Source organism: Canis lupus, chromosome 27 (genome assembly GCF_011100685.1).
Source record: "Canis lupus familiaris isolate Mischka breed German Shepherd chromosome 27, alternate assembly UU_Cfam_GSD_1.0, whole genome shotgun sequence".
Lineage (NCBI taxonomy): Eukaryota > Metazoa > Chordata > Mammalia > Carnivora > Canidae > Canis > Canis lupus.
This window is the reverse complement of record NC_049248.1, coordinates 12,346,862-12,364,980: the sequence shown is the minus strand read 5'-3', so window position 1 is coordinate 12,364,980 and position 18,119 is coordinate 12,346,862. Positions and strand designations below refer to the sequence as shown.

Here is an 18,119-nt window from a genome sequence, read left to right as displayed (position 1 = left end):
ATGGCAAGATCTCATTATTTTTTTTTATGGCTGAGTAACACTGCATTGTATACATATACCACATCTTTATCCATTCATCAGTCAATGGCACACTTGGGTTGCTTCCATATCTTGGCTATTGTAAATAATGCTGCAGTGAACACGGGGGTACTATTGGTACTAGTACTATTGGTACTATCTGTACCAATTTATGTTGCCACAAGCTATTCTTAAGATAAAGTAAGGGAACTAAAATTTAATGAGACTCTTATATGCCAGTTATTTTATACTCACACAGCTTTACAAAATATACATCATTAGCCCTATCTTACAGATGAGGAAACTATAGCTGAGCGAGGTAAGGTAACCTATCCAATAACCTATCCAAGATCATGCAGGTAATGAACGGTGACGTGCTAGGTTGTGCTCTAGTTTCTCTGAGGCCAGTACCCATATACTTCTAATTGTTCCTGCCATACTGAGTTCATCTATGCAACAGGAGGAAAGGTAGAGCATACGGGTACATGTGCTGCTAGAAAGGTAAATGAAGTTAGTGGAAATTTATAAAAATTTGCTTCTGATTGTTTCACATTTTTCAGTGTCATAGGAAAAGTTGATCCATTGCCTGAGTGGGAAGCTAAAGGGATACACAGAGCATTTGAAGAAAAAGGGAAATGGGTGAAGTGGCATCTGGGAGAGAGGGAAAGTGCAAGGGCTAGGGAAATAAAATGATTGCTGAGGACCATGAATTGGAGGTGAGATTGAGCAGCATTGTTGAGCGTTTTTCTCTGGCTGTATCCAGCTACATGGGTACAGATGCAGACCAGGTGGAGAACTAGATTTACACAGGGCTGCACTCTTGCCGAGTGAATGTGAAGAAGCTATAGTGGGACAAAGGAGTTGAGGGTGGAAGCAAGGGAGTGGTTTATAATGACTGACCACGGAATTTCACTAGAGCAAAGCAGGCAGATGGATATCATGAGGAAAAGTACAGAGAAAAGGACGTGGGATCAGCAGCATGTAGATCCTGGGGAATCGGAGGATCCCAAGAGTGGTGGTATAAGAGGCAGCAAAACCAGAAGGAGAGAAGGAAACATCCCAGAGTGGGGTGTGTGAGCTCAAGATTAGGGCAGGGTGGTGGTTGGTAATGACTGAGACCAGACCGGGCCTCATTAGTGAGTCGTCAAGGTGAGAAGTTCAAAGAACTGAGAGGCCAATGTGTCAGAAGGATATTTGAAGGCCAGGGAAGATTATTTTGTCAGTAGAAAGCACCTGTTAGCAAACTTAGCACAAAGTTGAGCTAAATATTAAACGGCATAACGAGTGCCCTCTGAAAGGTTACAGACTGTGATGTTTAATTATGGGATAGAGTAATACTCAATTGTGTATGTTTTGCACAACATACTAAAACAGAACTGAACAGATTCCATAAATACCTCTTTATAACATAGTAAGAAGTCCTTGACAGTCATCTGTGAATAAAAGCTATCATTATTCTGTAGAACAGACCCATTCTTCATAATTACATAGTTCCATTCCAGTTCCACTGTCAGAAACATTGACATACGATATCCGCTCAGCCACTTATATGTACCTTTGTAAAAATAATCAGGATAGCAGGTTAATAATATGTATAACTTCATGAAACCTCACATCTCAGAGATTCACCAGCACCTCAACCCTGAGGCCCAGCAGGTGCCGCTGGCCTGTGGCTAGCAGGAGGCACTTCGCTAAGGCCTGTTTGTTTCTACCATTGGGACATGTGCTTACCAGCATGCTTACTATGTTTGTTCTAAAACCTGTTTAGGCTAGTTTACTTATTATAATCGTGCACATTGATTAAAATATTACATACACCCATGAATTATGAATGAGGGAAGGAAGAGAGTTGTTTTTCTATGACCTAAGGTAAATGCTTTGGAAGATTCAGGAAAAACAAATTGCTTTGCATTCTTTTTTTTTTTTTTTTTTCTTTTTTCTTTTTTTCTGTTTAAACTAGGGCAGGCAGTAAGGCAACAAGGCAACTATAAAATACCTGGGGGAACGATCATAATTCAGGATTCTTTACTGATGTTTTACAAGTTTTTGCTCTTCTTTAAAGAAATGGAAACTGAATAGTAAATGCGTTTAGTTGTGATTTCCTTAAGAACTCTAGCTAAAAAAAAAAAGGTAAGTGTCAGCTAACCCCTACAAAAAAAAAAAAAAAAAAAAAAAGCCATGGTCCTGCATTAGAAATTAGTGAATTGTTTTATTTATTTGTTTTCAATTAAAATAAGATATTTCAGGGGCACCTGGGTGACTCATTGGTTGAGGGTCTGCTTTTGGCTCTGGTGGTGATCCCAGGGTTCTGGGATCAAGTCCCATATTGGGCTCCCTGCAGGAAGCCTGCTTCTCCCTCTGCCTGTGTCTCTGCTTCTCTCTGTGTCTCTCATGAATAAATAAATAAAAATAAAATATTTCAAGTGTATATATATCATTTTTAATGATTTCCTCCTTTTAACTGACTTTTCCACTGATGTAGCAACTGCCAATCCACATTATGTATCATGTTTAATAGCAAAATTGTTTGTAAATTTTACATAACATTTTAGGACTCTGTTTGCCTTTTTGCTTTTAAAATTGGCCATGTTCTTAAAAAAAATTGGCCATATTTTATTTATCAGGTCCTATCTTATTACAAAAAGAATTTCAGGGATCCCTGGGTGGTGCAGCGGTTTGGCGCCTGCCTTTGGCCCAGGGCGCGATCCTGGAGACCCGGGATCGAATCCCACGTCGGGCTCCCGGTGCATGGAGCCTGCTTCTCCCTCTGCCTGTGTCTCTGCCTCTCTCTCTCTCTCTCTCTCTCTCTCTCTCTGTGACTGTCATAAATAAATAAAAATTTAAAAAAAAAGAATTTCAGGGAATATGTAATAATTGACTTAATAAGTAGATTTTTTTGCAATAAAATTTTTATACATAAAGCTATATTTATGATCGAGATCATGTCCTTTTTTTCTCATTTCATTTTGTGTTTAAATTATTTTACCATTAGGCAGCCCGGGTGGCTTAGTGGTTTGGTGGCACCTTCGGCCCAGGGCCTGATCTTGGAGACTGGGGATCAAGTCCCACATCGGGCTCCCTGCACGGAGCCTGCTTCTCCCTCTGCCTCTGCCTCTCTCTCTCTCTCTCTCTCTCTCTCTCTCTCATGAATAAATAAATAAAATCTTTAAAATAAATAAATAAATTAATTAATTAATTTACCATCACCCAGTTTTAATACATTAATGTCTTTTTTCCCCTTCTCCTTTTGCCCATTGTTTAAAATAAACTACTGGGGCATCTGGTTGGCTCAGTTAGAAAAGGATGTGACTCTTGATCTGATCTCAGGGTCATGAGTTGGAGCCCCATGTTGGATGCAGAGATTACCCCTCCCCAATAAAAAAACCTTTAAAAAAAACAAAGCAACTACTTAAATGCATCTTCTATGGTACATTGTTTTATAAGTGAAAAATAGTTTTTTTGAGCTATTAACAGCATCGTAAGCTGGATTATTGAAGGGCTTCCTTTCATGTGTCGGATTTGTCCAGCATGATGGCATTGCTGCAGTTTGGTGTGTGGCAACAGTGAGCTCAACAGCAGGCACTGTGCATGTAGACAGCCAATCCTCAGCATGCAGCAGGAGACACCAGTGTCAACATGGCAGGGAGGCCAGCACTGTAAATGCTTGTGGCTGCAGCAGAGGTGATAGTAAGGGAAAACAGAGGATGACATAAATACCTTAAGTACATCTCCTCAAAGGTGGCCTGAGTCCCTCTGAGAGTCTGTCTCCTCAGAGAAGCTCAGGGCCAGGGTGGTGCCCCTTTCCTTCCTCATTTATTGGTGATCATTAAAAAGAGCATAAAGAATGAAGTTAAACTTTATATTCTAATACTTCATTTAGTTAAAGAGAATATGTGTATATAGGCTAGTTACCTTGTTGCTCCATCTAACTTGGTTTAAATGGAACTTCAATTAGAGCATGGCGACTCAGGACAGATTCTGGAGACGAATGTACTTGGATTTGAATCTTGACTCTCTACCACTTTCTTGCTGTGTGACTTTGCAAACATTATGTAATCTCACCAAACGTCAGTTTTTTAAAAATGAGGATAATAATAGTATTCGTGTCAGAGGGTGGTTGTGAGGATTAAATGAGACCTTCTAGGTATTTATTGTTTTTAATTTTCATTCCAATGTAGTTAACATGCTACATTCTATTACTTTCAGATATACACTGTAGTGACTTAGCACTGGCATATATCACCCAGTGCTCATCACGACAAGTGCCTTCCTTCATCCCTATCACCTGTTTCCTCCATCCCTCTACCCACCTCCCCTTTGGTAACCATCAATTTATTCTCTAGAGCTAAATGTCTGTTTCTTGCTTTGTCTCTTTTTTCCCCCTTTTGCTTGTTTCTTAGATTCCACATAGAAGTTGAAATCTATGGTATTTGTCTTATTCTGACTTATGTTGCTTAACATTATATGCTAAGGGATCCCTGGGTGGCGCAGCGGTTTGGCGCCTGCCTTTGGCCCAGGGCGCGATCCTGGAGACCCGGGATCAAATCCCATGTCGGGCTCCCGGTGCATGGAGCCTGCTTCTCCCTCTGCCTGTGTCTCTGCCTCTCTCTCTCTCTCTCTGTGACTATCATAAATAAATAAAAATTTTAAAAAATTATATGCTAAGCTAGCTCCATCCATGTTGCAAATGGCAAGATTTCATTCTTTTTTATGCCCAAATAACATTCCATTGTACGTATATACCACATTTTCTTTTTCCTTTCATCTATCTATGGATACTTGGGCTGCTTCCATAATTTGGCCATTGTAAATAATGCTGCTATAAGCATAGGGGTGCATGTATGCCTTTGAATTATTATTCTTGTATGATTTGGGTAAATACCCAGTAGTGTGATTACTGGATCATAGGGTAGCTCTATTTTTAACTTTTTGAGGAACCTCTATACTGTTTCCCAGAGTGGTTGCCCCAGTTAGCATGTCTACCAACAGTGTAAGAGGGTTCCTTTTTCTCCACATCCTCAAGAGATTGTTTACTTATTTTTTAATGACTACGTATGTGTTTATTAATGAGAGACACAGAGAGGCAGAGACATAGGTAGAAGGAGAAGCAGGCTCCCTGGGGGGCCTGATGTGGGACTTGATCCCAGTACTCTGGGATCATGAACTAAGCCAAAGGCAGACGCTCAACCACTGAACCACCCAGGCATCCCAAGAGACCATATATTTAAATGTTCAGCACAATATTTAGAAATAGTAGGCATTCATTAACTGTTAGATATTATTCTTTTAGATATTATTTTATTAGTATGTACTATGTACCATAATATTATTAAGTTACCTCTAGCAAAGATACTCAACAAATATTTTTTGATTGAATTTAGGTCAGTGGCCATTTCTATAAATTGTAGGTTATGAGGCGACTTGTCAGAAGTATACATTGTTATATTCTTCCTGTGGGGAAATCAAATTTGACAGTCATTACAGACTTGTAACATGTTTTGTCCTTAGAACTGCCTGTTCTCTTCTGAAACTTCAAGGTCTTCATTACTGAATTGAATAGAAAGCAACATTACTACTTGCCTTTACCTTTAATGCGATAAATCCCTGTAGTCCTGTTGATGGATAGGAGAAAGACATGTAAAATGGTTCCTTTAAGGACCATTGGCAAGAAAGGCGTGAAAGCCTCAACTCCAGTGACCTGCTGCTGTGTTACATGGGCAGTACTGCGATTGATCAAATGGTAGTAATCTCAGCATGGAAAAACAAATGTGACCTTTGCTACATGCACAAAAGTTTAAAAGTCATAGTAAACACCATTAAGATCTTCACAGTCTGATTGTTAACCTAACAGAAGTACACGAGAGCATCAGGAGACCAGGGCTCTGGCCTGGCAGAAGGTCATAGTAAACTGCCATGGTTTTATTTTTTATATTTCCACTTTCTCAGTTAATGAAGATACAGAGTTGGTTATAATATTAATGATGTATGATCTTCAAGCATAGTCTTTTATTAAAGATTTATTTATTTGAGAGCGAGAAGGAGTGCATGTGCGTGCGTGCAAGAGTTGGAGAAGGGCAGGGGGAGATAATCGTCAGGCAGACCCCCTGCTGAGCGGGGAGCCTGCCATGGGGCTCAGTCTCATGGACCTGAGATCATGACTGCAGGCAAAACCAAGAGTTCAGTGCTCCACCTACTGAGCCACCCAGATGTCCTCAAGCATACTATTTTCAACAGCCCTTTTTTCCCCCCTTAAAAACAATTCTGTTTTAAAGTCTCTAAATGTCACTGTGCTAGGTATTTGGATTTCAACGACCGAATTAACTCCAATTTCAAGGAAACTAGTAATTCTTACCATTAAACTTTACTTTTCCAAAATGATTGTGCTGATATGTTAGTCACTTTAATTGTTCTTTCCCTCCACAGGAGCTGATGCAACAGAATGGGATTGGTTATGTGTTAAATGCCAGCAATACCTGTCCTAAGCCCGATTTTATCCCCGAATCTCATTTCCTGCGAGTGCCTGTGAATGATAGCTTTTGTGAGAAAATTTTGCCGTGGTTGGACAAATCCGTAGATTTCATTGGTAAGTAGCTCCCTCTGGGTCATAGTCCCCAGGTGTACCCCTCCTCCCCTCCCATTTTTTCTCTTTAGAGAAAAGGAGCCTGTTTCAGAGATTTCAGAAGTCTGAGAGCAACACATGATGCTGCTTATCTCATTGAGTGGCCAAGGTGACGTGTGTGTGCCATGCTGTCCCCAAAGGACTGGCCTTGTGACATTCTAGCTCACTTAACACTACCAAGGTTAAACCTGATGGGATCTGTGATAATATATTTCCAAGTGTTTGAAAATCAGTTGAATTTCTGGGATTAAACTTTAGCCTTTTGTTTAGATCCTATAAAAAACTTTTGGAAACTTTGGTGGCATTCTTGAAACTGTTTTTTACCTTGCTGCTCTCTTCTCCCCAGAGAAAAGTTAAATCCTGTGAAAACAAATCCCATTACATTTGGAATCTTTATGTCACGAGATTTGTAAGCCTCAGTCCACGTGCCAGTAATTTCAAGTAGTATGGGATCTCATAAAATTCCAGCGCGTGCACACACACACACACACACACACACTTCCTCAGGGTTGGATGGTTGTGACAGGCTCTGATCTGCCCCACGTGGTGCTCTGCCTGCTGGGCCTGTCAGTCCTAGAGTCTCCTGACTCCCAGCTTTGGGTGCTTTGTGCCACTCTGGTGCCTCAGGATCAGGTCTGCTGTGAGAAGTTGGTGATGTGTATTTGAAGCCTAGTTTCAGTGGAGAGTAGCTGGACAGGGGAGATTTGCTATTCACCCTTGAGCAGCAGGATGAGGTTCACTCTTGATGATCCATGTGAGAAGTTTTTGATGTTTTCTTCCTCTAATCACATAAGCTTGAGCATTAAATCCATAACTAAATACTGCAAATTTGTTACTGTGATTTAAAAAATAACTAGTTCCAGACAGCCCGGGTGGCTCAGGGGTTTAGCACAGCCTTCAGCCCAGGGCCTGATCCTGGAGACCTGGGATCAAGTCCCATGTCGGGCTCCCTGCATGGAGCCTGCTTCTCCCTCTGCCTGTGTCTCTGCCTCTCTTTCTCTCTCTCTGTGTATCTCATAAATAGATAAAATCTTTAAAAAAATTAAAAATTAAAAATTAAAAAAAATAACTAGTTCCTTTTAAGTTGTGAAATTATGTACATTAAGCCCCTTTCATCTGTGAGAGAAATTTCTAGATGATACTTTTGGGACTTTGAGTAATTCCAAAACATTTTTGTTTTTCCTTCAAGATTCCAGATTTCCAGAAGTTTTCATCTTTAATTAGGATGTGTTCTTTGAAATGTCAGAATATAAATGGCTTACATAATTCACATCATAATACTCACAAACAAAATTCCCAGATTAGTCACCCCCACTGTTGTATTTCTAGGAAGCATTCAGTATCTCATTCAGTTTTTGCCTCTTTAAAAGATAACTTAAGGTTAATGTTCCTATTGCATGTCAAGTCATTCCAAAGATATTTGGCTCTAATTTCAGCTAAAAGTGCAATTTCAGGATCTATTTAGAGGGGAGCTCATCACAATGTCTGTTAGGGGGCGTATAGAAAAGAGAAGATGAATAACTTTGCCCCAGTTCACTTTGTTCTTTCATGGGAGATATTGGGGTCATCCTGCCACTTAATTCAGACAGAAGGAATTTATTACCATGTTCCCCAATTCGGTTAAGCACATCCAAATACATACTATAATTTATTTGTAGTATCTGAAAATATTTATTATACTATTTAGTGTGAGCCAAGTATTTCACTTGCTCGGCCCTACTTACTAGGGGCCACCGTCCTTCCCACCCCTCCAACCCCCAGGTAATTAAGGGCGAACCCTCCTGCTGCTACTTGGAGCCCAGTGCACACTCACTGCCCTGGTTGGTCACAGCCTAGTGCGCAGCGTGAACACTACCCTCGTGCCAGGGCTTAATAACTTACAGGCTTGTGGGGGTTGTTTCTTTTTACTATTTAGATAAATTTCAGTAAGTTTCTGGGTTTGTTGGAAGGACCACAGTTTTCATGGAGTTTTGTCTTTATTTTTCGTTGAGCTCAGGTTGCCTGCTTGCTGTGGGCCACTCTCAAGGGTCTGGTCCCAGCTGGCTGCTTCCGCGGGCACTCACCCTCCTCACCATACCCTGGGCTCCTGCCCCGCCTCTTGAGTTGTCATGTAAGCCCTACAGGGAGGTGATCAAGGGCATGTACTTTGGAGCCAGACTGTATTTGAGTCTTGCCTTCCCTTGGTTACTAGTTAAGTGATTTGGGGTAAGTTCCTCAGTTTCCTAAAGTGGAAACTGAAGATAATGTATCTACCTGGAAGGGATGTTGTGAGGATTAAAATAGATCGTGGATGTAGGCTACCCTGCAAAGTGCCTAACTCCTAACTGGCTCGTACTAAATAGTAGCAATTTTACATATTATCATCTGAGAAGTTCTTTGGGTTTCATTCTTAGAGCTGTACTCTGTAAGCTCAATTATTGCTGCTTCATTTTTTAGCCTTTATAACTTCTCATCCTCACTGCCCCCCCCTTACCCTTTTCATTTGTTATCCTCTGCCCTGCTTTGACCTATATTTCTATTCCTGAACTGCTGCAGTGGCAGCCTGCTTTTCTTCTTTCCAGTTGTCACCGTCGGTGCTTTTGCTGGCCCCTGTTCAGGAACCTGCAGCCCTTAGCCTGACATTCCCATACCCTCCAGTACCTGCTTCACCTTTGAAACCTTCTTTCTAGTAACCTCCCTGCCCCATGAAGCGTGTGCTGCAGCCATGGTGGACTGGGTATGAGGAACCCGTTCAGCCCCACTGTGCGGCCACCTCCCTTCTCCCTGCCAGCTCTGCATGTATGGAACTTCCTTTGCTTTAAGACAGTTCCACACTCATTTCTGCCAAGAAACATGTTCTGATGATCCCCAATCCATGTAATCACTTTTAAGTCAGATTTTTAAAAAATATTTATTTATTTGAGGGAGGGAGGGAGGGAAAGAGAGAGCAAGCACACATGTGAGCACCAGGGGGTGGGAGGGTTGGGGGTGGTGGTGAGAATCCCAAGCAGAGGAGAGAATCCCCTCCAAGCTCTGAGCCTGATGTGGGGCTCCATCCCCTAACTCTGAGATTTGCCTAAGCTGAAATCAAGAGTTGGATGCTTAACTGACTGAGCCACCCAGGTACACCTCAGTCAGATTTCTAAAACATCCTCAAAAGTGTCATGATTATAAAAGCAATATAAGTACAATGCAGAATATTTGAAAAACAGAGAAAAGGAAACCTATAATCTCAATATTCTAACACAATCCGTTATTGTCATCGTTTTATCTCCTTCTAACCTTCCTTCTTTTCACGTTTTTTTTTTTTTTTTTTTAATAAAGATTGCTTTTTTAAGGTATGTATTAGCCAGACACTATTTACTGGGTGCATAATGTGTCCAGTGTGAAGCCCTCTGAGGTAATTAGAAGCGAGATTCTTCTAGGTCTCTGTAGTCTTGAGATAACTATTTGAAAGTTTGAGGGTGGTTCAGTCATTAAGTCATGGTCTCAGGCTCATGACATTGAGCCCCAAGGCAAGCTCTGTGCTGTGCGTCATACAGCTTGGGTGTGCTTGAGATTCTCTCTCCCCTCTCCCAATGTCCCACCTCTCACACATCCTCTCCCTTAAGCCCCCCCCCCACTTGAGTGCACACACACTCTAAATAAATAAAAAAATAAAATAAAAAATTGAAACCCAGCCTGCTTCCAATAAGATTTTAAAGGAGCTTACAGTATGAGACTAGGATCAGAAGATAACACACAGTCACACACATACATGTTAAAACAGGATCAGAGGGCAAGAACCAAGTAATATGGGACTAGGAAAGGTACAGTAAAATCTGAACTAGTTACCTAGTTGGCATTGAGTGAAAGTCTCAGCTTTGAGCTTCATAGCAGCCTAGGCAAAAGAGGAAATAGTAAGATTAGTATAAGAATTTTAACATAAGATTTGGTAAACTTGATGGCATCAGCGAAAGTGAAAGCAAAAAGGGAATAGGTTAGCTCCATGGCAGCAGTTTGTGGCTAAGCACACACGTAATTGTTTAGAATTGAGGCTAAAATGTTAGTAGCTGCCATGGGATAATTTCATTTACTCCTACAACTGGGCTTTTAAAGCCCCTCAGCGGTGAGAGATGATAACACTGCTGGGTTGAATGTTCTTGATCCTAAGTGTCCGAAAGTCCTACCACGTTATGCAGAATATACATGATGCAGTCAGTAACTCCTGGATATCCAGGGAAGGTTCAAGTTCCCTTGATCCTCGTTAAAGTGAGCTGCTAAACCTGATTCACAGCAAATACGAGGTTTTCTTCTTAAAATCAGCAAATAAAGGTGAGCCAGTTTATGACATACAGATAGGACACTATAGGAAAATAGGTTTTAAAGGTAGTTTGACCTGGTATCTTTTTGCATTGCAAAGTGATATGGTGATGTCTTTCTCCCTCCTTACTCTCCTGCTTTTTAAATTAGTAATGTATGTCACAGGTGTTTGAAATGAGAAGATATTTTTTAAAACTTTAACACTTCATATGTAGCAAATCATTATACTGTATACCTGAAATACAATGTAATAGGTCAGTTATATATCAAAACTGAAAATTATCTCTTAAAATTGCAAAGTTTAGTATCTTTTACATAACTAGAATAAAGCTGCAGTATCAGACAACATGGGCAAACAAAATATTAGCCAAATCTTAGGATTTGGGGTGTTATTTTCTTTATGCTTCTCTGTATTCCGAAATCTTCTAAGCTAAACAAGTATAATCACGGGTGCCTGGGTGGTTCAGTGGTTGAGCCTCTGCCTTTGGCTCAGATCGTGATCCCAGGGTCCTGGGATCAAGTCCCACATGGGGTTCCCCACAGGGAGCCTGCTTCTCAACTCTGCCTGTGTCCTGCCTCCCTCTCTCATGAATACATAAAATTAAAAAAAACAACAACACAAAAAAACAAGTAGAATCATGTCATCACAATGTAGGATTTATACTCAGGGGAAGTTGTTGAGAAAACAGTGTAAAAAAACCAGAAATGTCCTGAGTAAGAGATGATTTTGAGTTAGGGACTAATGGCCTACTTACACGTTTGGACCTTCATTGTCCTGTATGTAAATGGTGGGGAAGTGATCTTCCCTCACCTCCCTAAGAAACTGTCAAAAGGAACGATATGTGAGGAGATGAGATTTACTCAGTTATCAGATAAAAGAGGTATGTGGCAACAAGATCTCAAGATTGAACACAGTCATCCTCAGTGACCCTTGTTGAATTTGACTCCTGCAGAGAAAGCCAAGGCTTCCAACGGCCGTGTGCTGGTGCACTGCTTAGCGGGCATCTCTCGCTCAGCCACCATCGCCATCGCCTACATCATGAAGAGGATGGACATGTCCTTAGATGAAGCTTACAGGTGAGAGCCGGAGCGTGTCTTGTGTGCGGGCTTTTCATCTGACCTGAAGCACGGAGGGAGATGAGGGTGGGTAACCAAATTCAAGCAGATCGGGCCTATTTTAGTTACATGCTTTACAGGTGGCTGGATTTTTAAATGGTTTTTCAAAGACTAGAGAAGAATGCACTTTTACAAGTGAGCATGAATTCCCTTCGAACATGTCAGATTCATCCTCAGCTACTTTTTAGCTTTCAGGAACAACAAATCTAAGCAGTTGTCCATCCTGTCAAGTGAGTTTATACCTTTTCCTAATAGGGAAAGTACACATGAAGAAGCTGTAACAGAATACACATCGCAGATTTCATCCTTCTGCTTCAAACTCTGTGCCTCTGTCCCTCTGTCTGAGGGAGAGGCCGAGGTATAAGACCCAGTAGTTGTCAGAATCCGGTCACTGAGGAAAGTTGCCTCCATTCTAGAGTTGCCCGGATTCTGCGTTGTGACTGGATCGCCCTCCGCAGCCCAGGGCAGAGGGGAGGGCAGGCAGGTGACAGGAGCACACAGGACTTGAGTGTGCTTCGTGGGTGGACTAGAGGCCCCCACATGCGTGGTGCGTACAGGTGGTTAGTTTTCATGTGAAAGAAAGCCAGTAAATACAGGTGCAGGAAGCAGGCCTGTTTTAACAGTTGGACTGTTTTCTCAAATTGGAAAATCTGGAAGAGGGCAGCCCCAGTGGCACAGCGGTTTAGTGCCACCTGCGGCCTGTGATCCTGGAGACCCAGGATCAAGTCCCACGTCGGGCTCCCTGCATGAAGCCTGCTTCTCCCTCTGCCTGTGTCTCTGCCTCTCTCTCTCTGTCTGTGTGTATCTCTATGAATAAATAAGTAAATAAAATCTTAAAAAAAAAAAAAAAGGAAAATCTGGAAGAAGAAATAAGCTACCTGAGCAGCTTCTCATCTGAGGAATGAGCCTGGAGGAGCAGGGTCCTGCCTTTGCTTCAGTTCCCTCGTCCTCCACTCAGGCTTTTCTTCCTCTGGGCTTCTGGCACCACATAGAAACCAGGAGAAGGGCAGCCCCGGTGGCGCAGTGGTTTAGCACCACCTGCAGCCCAGGGCGTGATCCTGGGGACCCCGGATCGAGTCCCACGTCGGGCTCTCTGCGTGGAGCCTGCTTCTCCCTCTGCCTGTGTCTCTGCTACTCTCTCTCTCTGCATCTCTATGAATGAATGAATGAATGAATGAATGAATGAATGAATAAATAAATAAATAAATAAATAAATAAATAAATAAATAAATAAATAAGAAACCAGGAGAAAAGGCACTCTTAGGTCACGTTACAAGGTCTTATGAGGACTCTGCGTTTATACTTGTTTCTGGCTTTGTTCACTTGCTTTAGGTGACTTGATTTCCAAGGAGTTTGTCATTTTTCTATTTCCATATTCAAATACGAATCTTCAGTGTAGTTTCACTCCTGCATCTTGTACGGAGTGAAGGTCAGAAGCCACTGAAGAATTTGTTTACTGTCTCTAAGAGTCTGTGTTTGCACAATTAAACATAAGAGCTGTTTAGTACTGGTTTTTACCGCTCAATGATTCTTTTTTAACACAGTGGTTACAAAAATGGACCTAGACATGAGGCTTGGCTTTCAGTGACTTCGGGCACATCACATAAGGACTTTGTGTCCTTGTGTGATGGGGTTAATACAGCAACTTGACATGGGGAGTTTTGGGGACTGAATGAGATAATACTGTGGCTAATGCATTAGCCCAGTGCTTAGCACACACAGGCCACTGAGAGCTGGTTGTTCTTTCCTGTTGAATACTAAGAGAAGGAGCTCAGGTGTGTGCTTGGTGCTCTGGCCATCTGCTATCCACTTTTCTGGTCGTTAATTAATACATGAAATGTGCTGAGGAAGTGACTGGGGGGAGTTAGAAGATGTGATACTGGGGAACTGAAGCTGGAGAGTGACCGTTCCCCTGGACTCCCAGCGGTGGCACCAGCATGGGGGTGCGGGGGCTAGGCCCCAGCAGTGAGGACAGAACCCTCGCTTGTCAGTTGCATTGGAAACTTTGGGTCCTTGAAAATAAGAAGGCTAAAACTAGAGCTTTTAGGGCCTGGGCCCTGTCTTTCTAGCATTCTCCAGGGACATGTTGTATGTCTCCCTAAACTTTCAAACCAGTCCTCTTCCATAGGTATTTGGGAGGCTCTAATAATTCTCTGTCATATTTGTTCACTTAATATATTTTATTTTCATACTGTTCTTAAGATAAATTGTAGTTGCAAAATTCAGGATTTCTGTTTCTTTCCTCTCTTCATAGATTTGTGAAAGAAAAAAGACCTACCATATCTCCAAACTTCAATTTTCTGGGCCAACTCCTAGACTATGAGAAGAAGATTAAGAACCAGACTGGCACATCAGGGCCAAAGAGCAAACTCAAGCTGCTGCACCTGGAGAAGCCAAATGACCCTGTCCCTGCGGTCTCCGAGGGTGGACAGAAGGGCGAGATGTGCCTCGGTCCACCCTGTGCCAACTCTGCTACCTCAGAGGCGGCAGGCCAAAGGCCCATGCATGCTGCCAGCACACCCAGCACACAGCCCCCGCTGTTGGAGGACAGCTCTCTGGTCCAGGCGCTCAGTGGGCTCCACCTGCCCTCAGGCAAGCTGGAAGACAGCAGTAAGCTCAAGCGCTCCTTCTCTCTGGACATCAAATCTGTTTCATACTCGGCCAGTGTGGCGGCGTCCTTGCATGGCTTCTCCTCATCAGAAGACGCTCTTGAATACTACAAACCTTCCACGACTCTGGAGGGGACCAACAAGCTCTGTCAGTTCTCTCCCGTTGAGGAAGTATCAGAGCAGACCCCAGAAACCAGCCCAGATAAGGAGGAGGCCAACGTCCCCAAGAAGCCTCAGCCTGTCAGGCCCTCTGATAGCCAGAGCAAGCGATTACATGCAGTGAGAACCAGCAGTGGCAGTGCCGGCCCACGGTCCCTCATCTCCCCGCTGCACCGGAGTGGGAGCGTAGAGGACAACTGCCATACCAACTTCCTTTTTGGCCTCTCCACCAGCCAGCAGCACCTCGCCAAGTCTGCCGCTGGGCTGGGCCTCAAGGGCTGGCATTCGGATATCTTGGCTCCGCAGACCTCCACCCCTTCCCTGACCAATAGCTGGTATTTTGCCACAGAGTCCTCTCACTTCTACTCTGCCTCGGCCGTCTACGGAGGCAGTGCCAGTTACTCTGCCTACAGCTGTAGCCAGCTGCCCACCTGTAGTGACCAGGTCTACTCTGTGCGCAGGCGGCAGAAGCCAAGTGACAGAGCTGACTCGCGGCGGAGCTGGCATGAAGAGAGCCCCTTTGAAAAGCAGTTTAAACGCCGAAGCTGCCAGATGGAATTTGGAGAGGGCATCATGTCGGAGAACAGGTCTCGGGAAGAACTGGGGAAGGTGGGCAGCCAGTCTAGCTTTTCAGGCAGCATGGAAATTATTGAGGTCTCCTGAGAAGAGACACACTTGTGACTTCTGTTGACAATGTTTTTCTTGTTCACAAAAAAAAAAAAAAAAAAAAAAAATTCCCTGTAAATCTGAAATATATATATATGTACATACATATATATTTTTGGAGAATGGAGCTATGGTGTAAAAGCAAAAGATGGATCAACACAGTTCTCTCAACATCTGTACTTGAGAGATCAGCTAATATTTCTCTCAACAAAAGTGGAAGGGCAGATTGCTAGATATCCTGCTAGACAGATGAAAAATTGTATGTGGTGAATTGCACATCCTCTTGTTCTTACCGAACCTGGTTTTATTTGGTGTTGGAGGACAAAATGCCCCACAGTTTCCATGTTGTGCTACAAGAGGTCTTGAGTGCTAGTCTGTCCAGCCCCTTCCGTGGTGCACCTTAGTGCTGAGACTGAGCCAGCTCGTGGGTTGGGCGGGGAGACCCCATTAGACACACAGCCTCGTGGTAAACGCAAGGGAAATGACCACACCCAAAACGGATTCACACATTCGAGCTCAGCTGGCCGCCGAGTGATGCGGGCCCTATTCTGCTGCGCGGACCGTCAGGGGCCTTGCCCAGGCCTACTTTAGAGCAAACCCAGTACCTCAGACCAAAAGTCGGGGCTTTTACCACTACCAAGTCTGGTAGCCTTTCTTCTAGGCGTCGTGAATAGGTAGGTAGCTAGTCACACTTTTCAGACCAGTTCACACCGTCTCTGCACAAATTCCCAGTTGGGCCTGGATGGAGGTAGTTAAGTTTTTCTTCTTCTCAGCTTGATGAAGAGGGCAAACCATCTAGGATTCAATTCAACAGCCAGTGATGTGTAGCATAGGTCGGGAGGCTAACCAAGTCTACCTCCCTCCGCGTAAATCAAAGAATTGTTCAAAATGGGGTGGTTAATCCTTTAAATAAAGATTTACTTGGTTTAAGCCAGATGTGAATTTTTTCGGGTTGGTAGCAGAACAGCAGCACCATCAAGTTCTCAGCCAAAGTCGATTTTTCCCATTTCAGTTTCTTTGCACAGATACATTTTGTAAAAACCTAACAGTTAGGTAGACTTTTATAGGAAACTACCAAGAGGGAGAAAAACTCTGGAAAGATTAAAGAAGTAAAATTGCTAAGGAGAAAAGGAAACTCCTTTTTCTCCATGGTTTTATTCCCCTGAGCATGTGATGAAGGGGGGTGGGGGGGGGAGTTCTGTAATTTCCTTAGACTTTCCAATTTACTAACAGGGCTGAGAGGCTAGTTACATGAGGAGTGTTCAGAATAAAACAGTGGAGGAAGGTGAGGGGGGAAGGTGGTTAGGTTTTGTTTCGTTGTGAGCAGAGTGGGAAGCCACAACCAAGCTGTTCTCAGAAACACTCCTTGGCATTTTTTTAGTAGAAGGGACACAGCAAAATGGGGCGGGACCAAGGTGGTCTCTCGTTTCTGACCTACAATCACTATATGGAATCAATCCTGGCAGCTGAAAATAGGAATTGATTGGAACAAGTACACAAGTGATTAGTACATATCTGCTTTGAAACTTCCTGGCTTGAGTCTTGTCAGCTACAGTAGGGTCCTCTTTTTAAAGCCTTAATTCACGTCAGCAGCTTTTTTTTGAGGGGGGGGCGGGTATTGTCATTGTTCTTTACTGTAAGTGTAGCTAGTTGCTGACTCATATCTCAGGTTTTTCTGTGTTCAACAAATGGATAGTCCTTCGGCAAGGATGCGACTTCATGTTTCCCGTGATGACTGCTGAAACCAGCACAGGATGAGTGACGTGATTCAGAATGGATTTGCTCATGCTGATTCCAAGCATCGCGTAACATAACTGGTTGTATGTACACCAGTAACGTGCTGCGATCCGGGTGTGAGGTGAAGGCAGGAAGAAAGTACACCGCTTAGGGAGCTCGGTGTTACTCTATTGAAAAAGTGGTGTTAGAATGATCTGAGTTAGTTTTTCTACATAAGTTTAAATTTGGGATGAACTCAGACTTTCGCCAAGTTTTCACAGTAATTTTTTGATGTGTTATGCAGACATCAGATGTGAAGAGCTCACGTCTTCCAGGGGCTGGTCACAACAATGTAATATTTTTAAGAAATGAAAGCAATAGCTCCAGAGTTAAGTATGTCGCAGGAGGGTTGGGGGACATCCAGTATTCGGGATTTCTCCCGGCCATGGTTCCTTCCTTCCTGTGACTGTGAGGTAGTCCTGCATGACCACTTGGTCTCTGATTGCGAACGTCACATCATCAGTTCTTGGGATCGAGACGGCTGTGGCTGGGTGGCAAGTGCTGGCACTGCTGGGGTGGGGCGGCTGGCTCCCTTCAGTTCCGAGTCCTAGGGGAAGCCCTGGAGTGTACCAGAAGGATACAGAACGGTGATTTCTAAAGAGCAAGACTAGATTTCTATGTGAGAAATGCTGGACAACGATTTAGGACATTTGTAAAGTGAGGTGGACAGACTGTATAAATGTTTAATATGAATATAGCATTCTTTTGGAGTAAGATGCTATTGAATGGTTAAATCGTGCATTTCTCATTTTGATGTTCTTGTATGTTAATATGAAATAAAATCAAAACTGGTACCTGTTTATACATAAATATGAGAAAGGACCTCTCCTTGCAACTATAAACTTGGGAGAGCAGCATCCGAGTTGTAGGAGGTG

General features: G+C 43.0%; 1 protein-coding gene across 10 annotated transcripts in view; it reads left to right on the top strand.

The window, feature by feature from the left end:
* The window catches only part of DUSP16 (dual specificity phosphatase 16), a 121,451-nt gene extending 103,397 nt beyond the window's left edge, over positions 1-18,054 (top strand). For all 10 annotated transcript variants that reach the window (XM_038576827.1, XM_038576825.1, XM_038576831.1 and 7 more), the window contains 3 exons: positions 6,442-6,601; positions 11,872-11,995; positions 14,289-18,054. In XM_038576827.1, the coding sequence (XP_038432755.1) occupies positions 6,442-6,601; positions 11,872-11,995; positions 14,289-15,465 (1,461 nt within the window). In that variant the 3' untranslated portion in view covers positions 15,466-18,054. The remainder of the gene's footprint in view (positions 1-6,441; positions 6,602-11,871; positions 11,996-14,288) is intronic.
* The last annotated feature ends 65 nt before the right edge of the window (positions 18,055-18,119 follow it).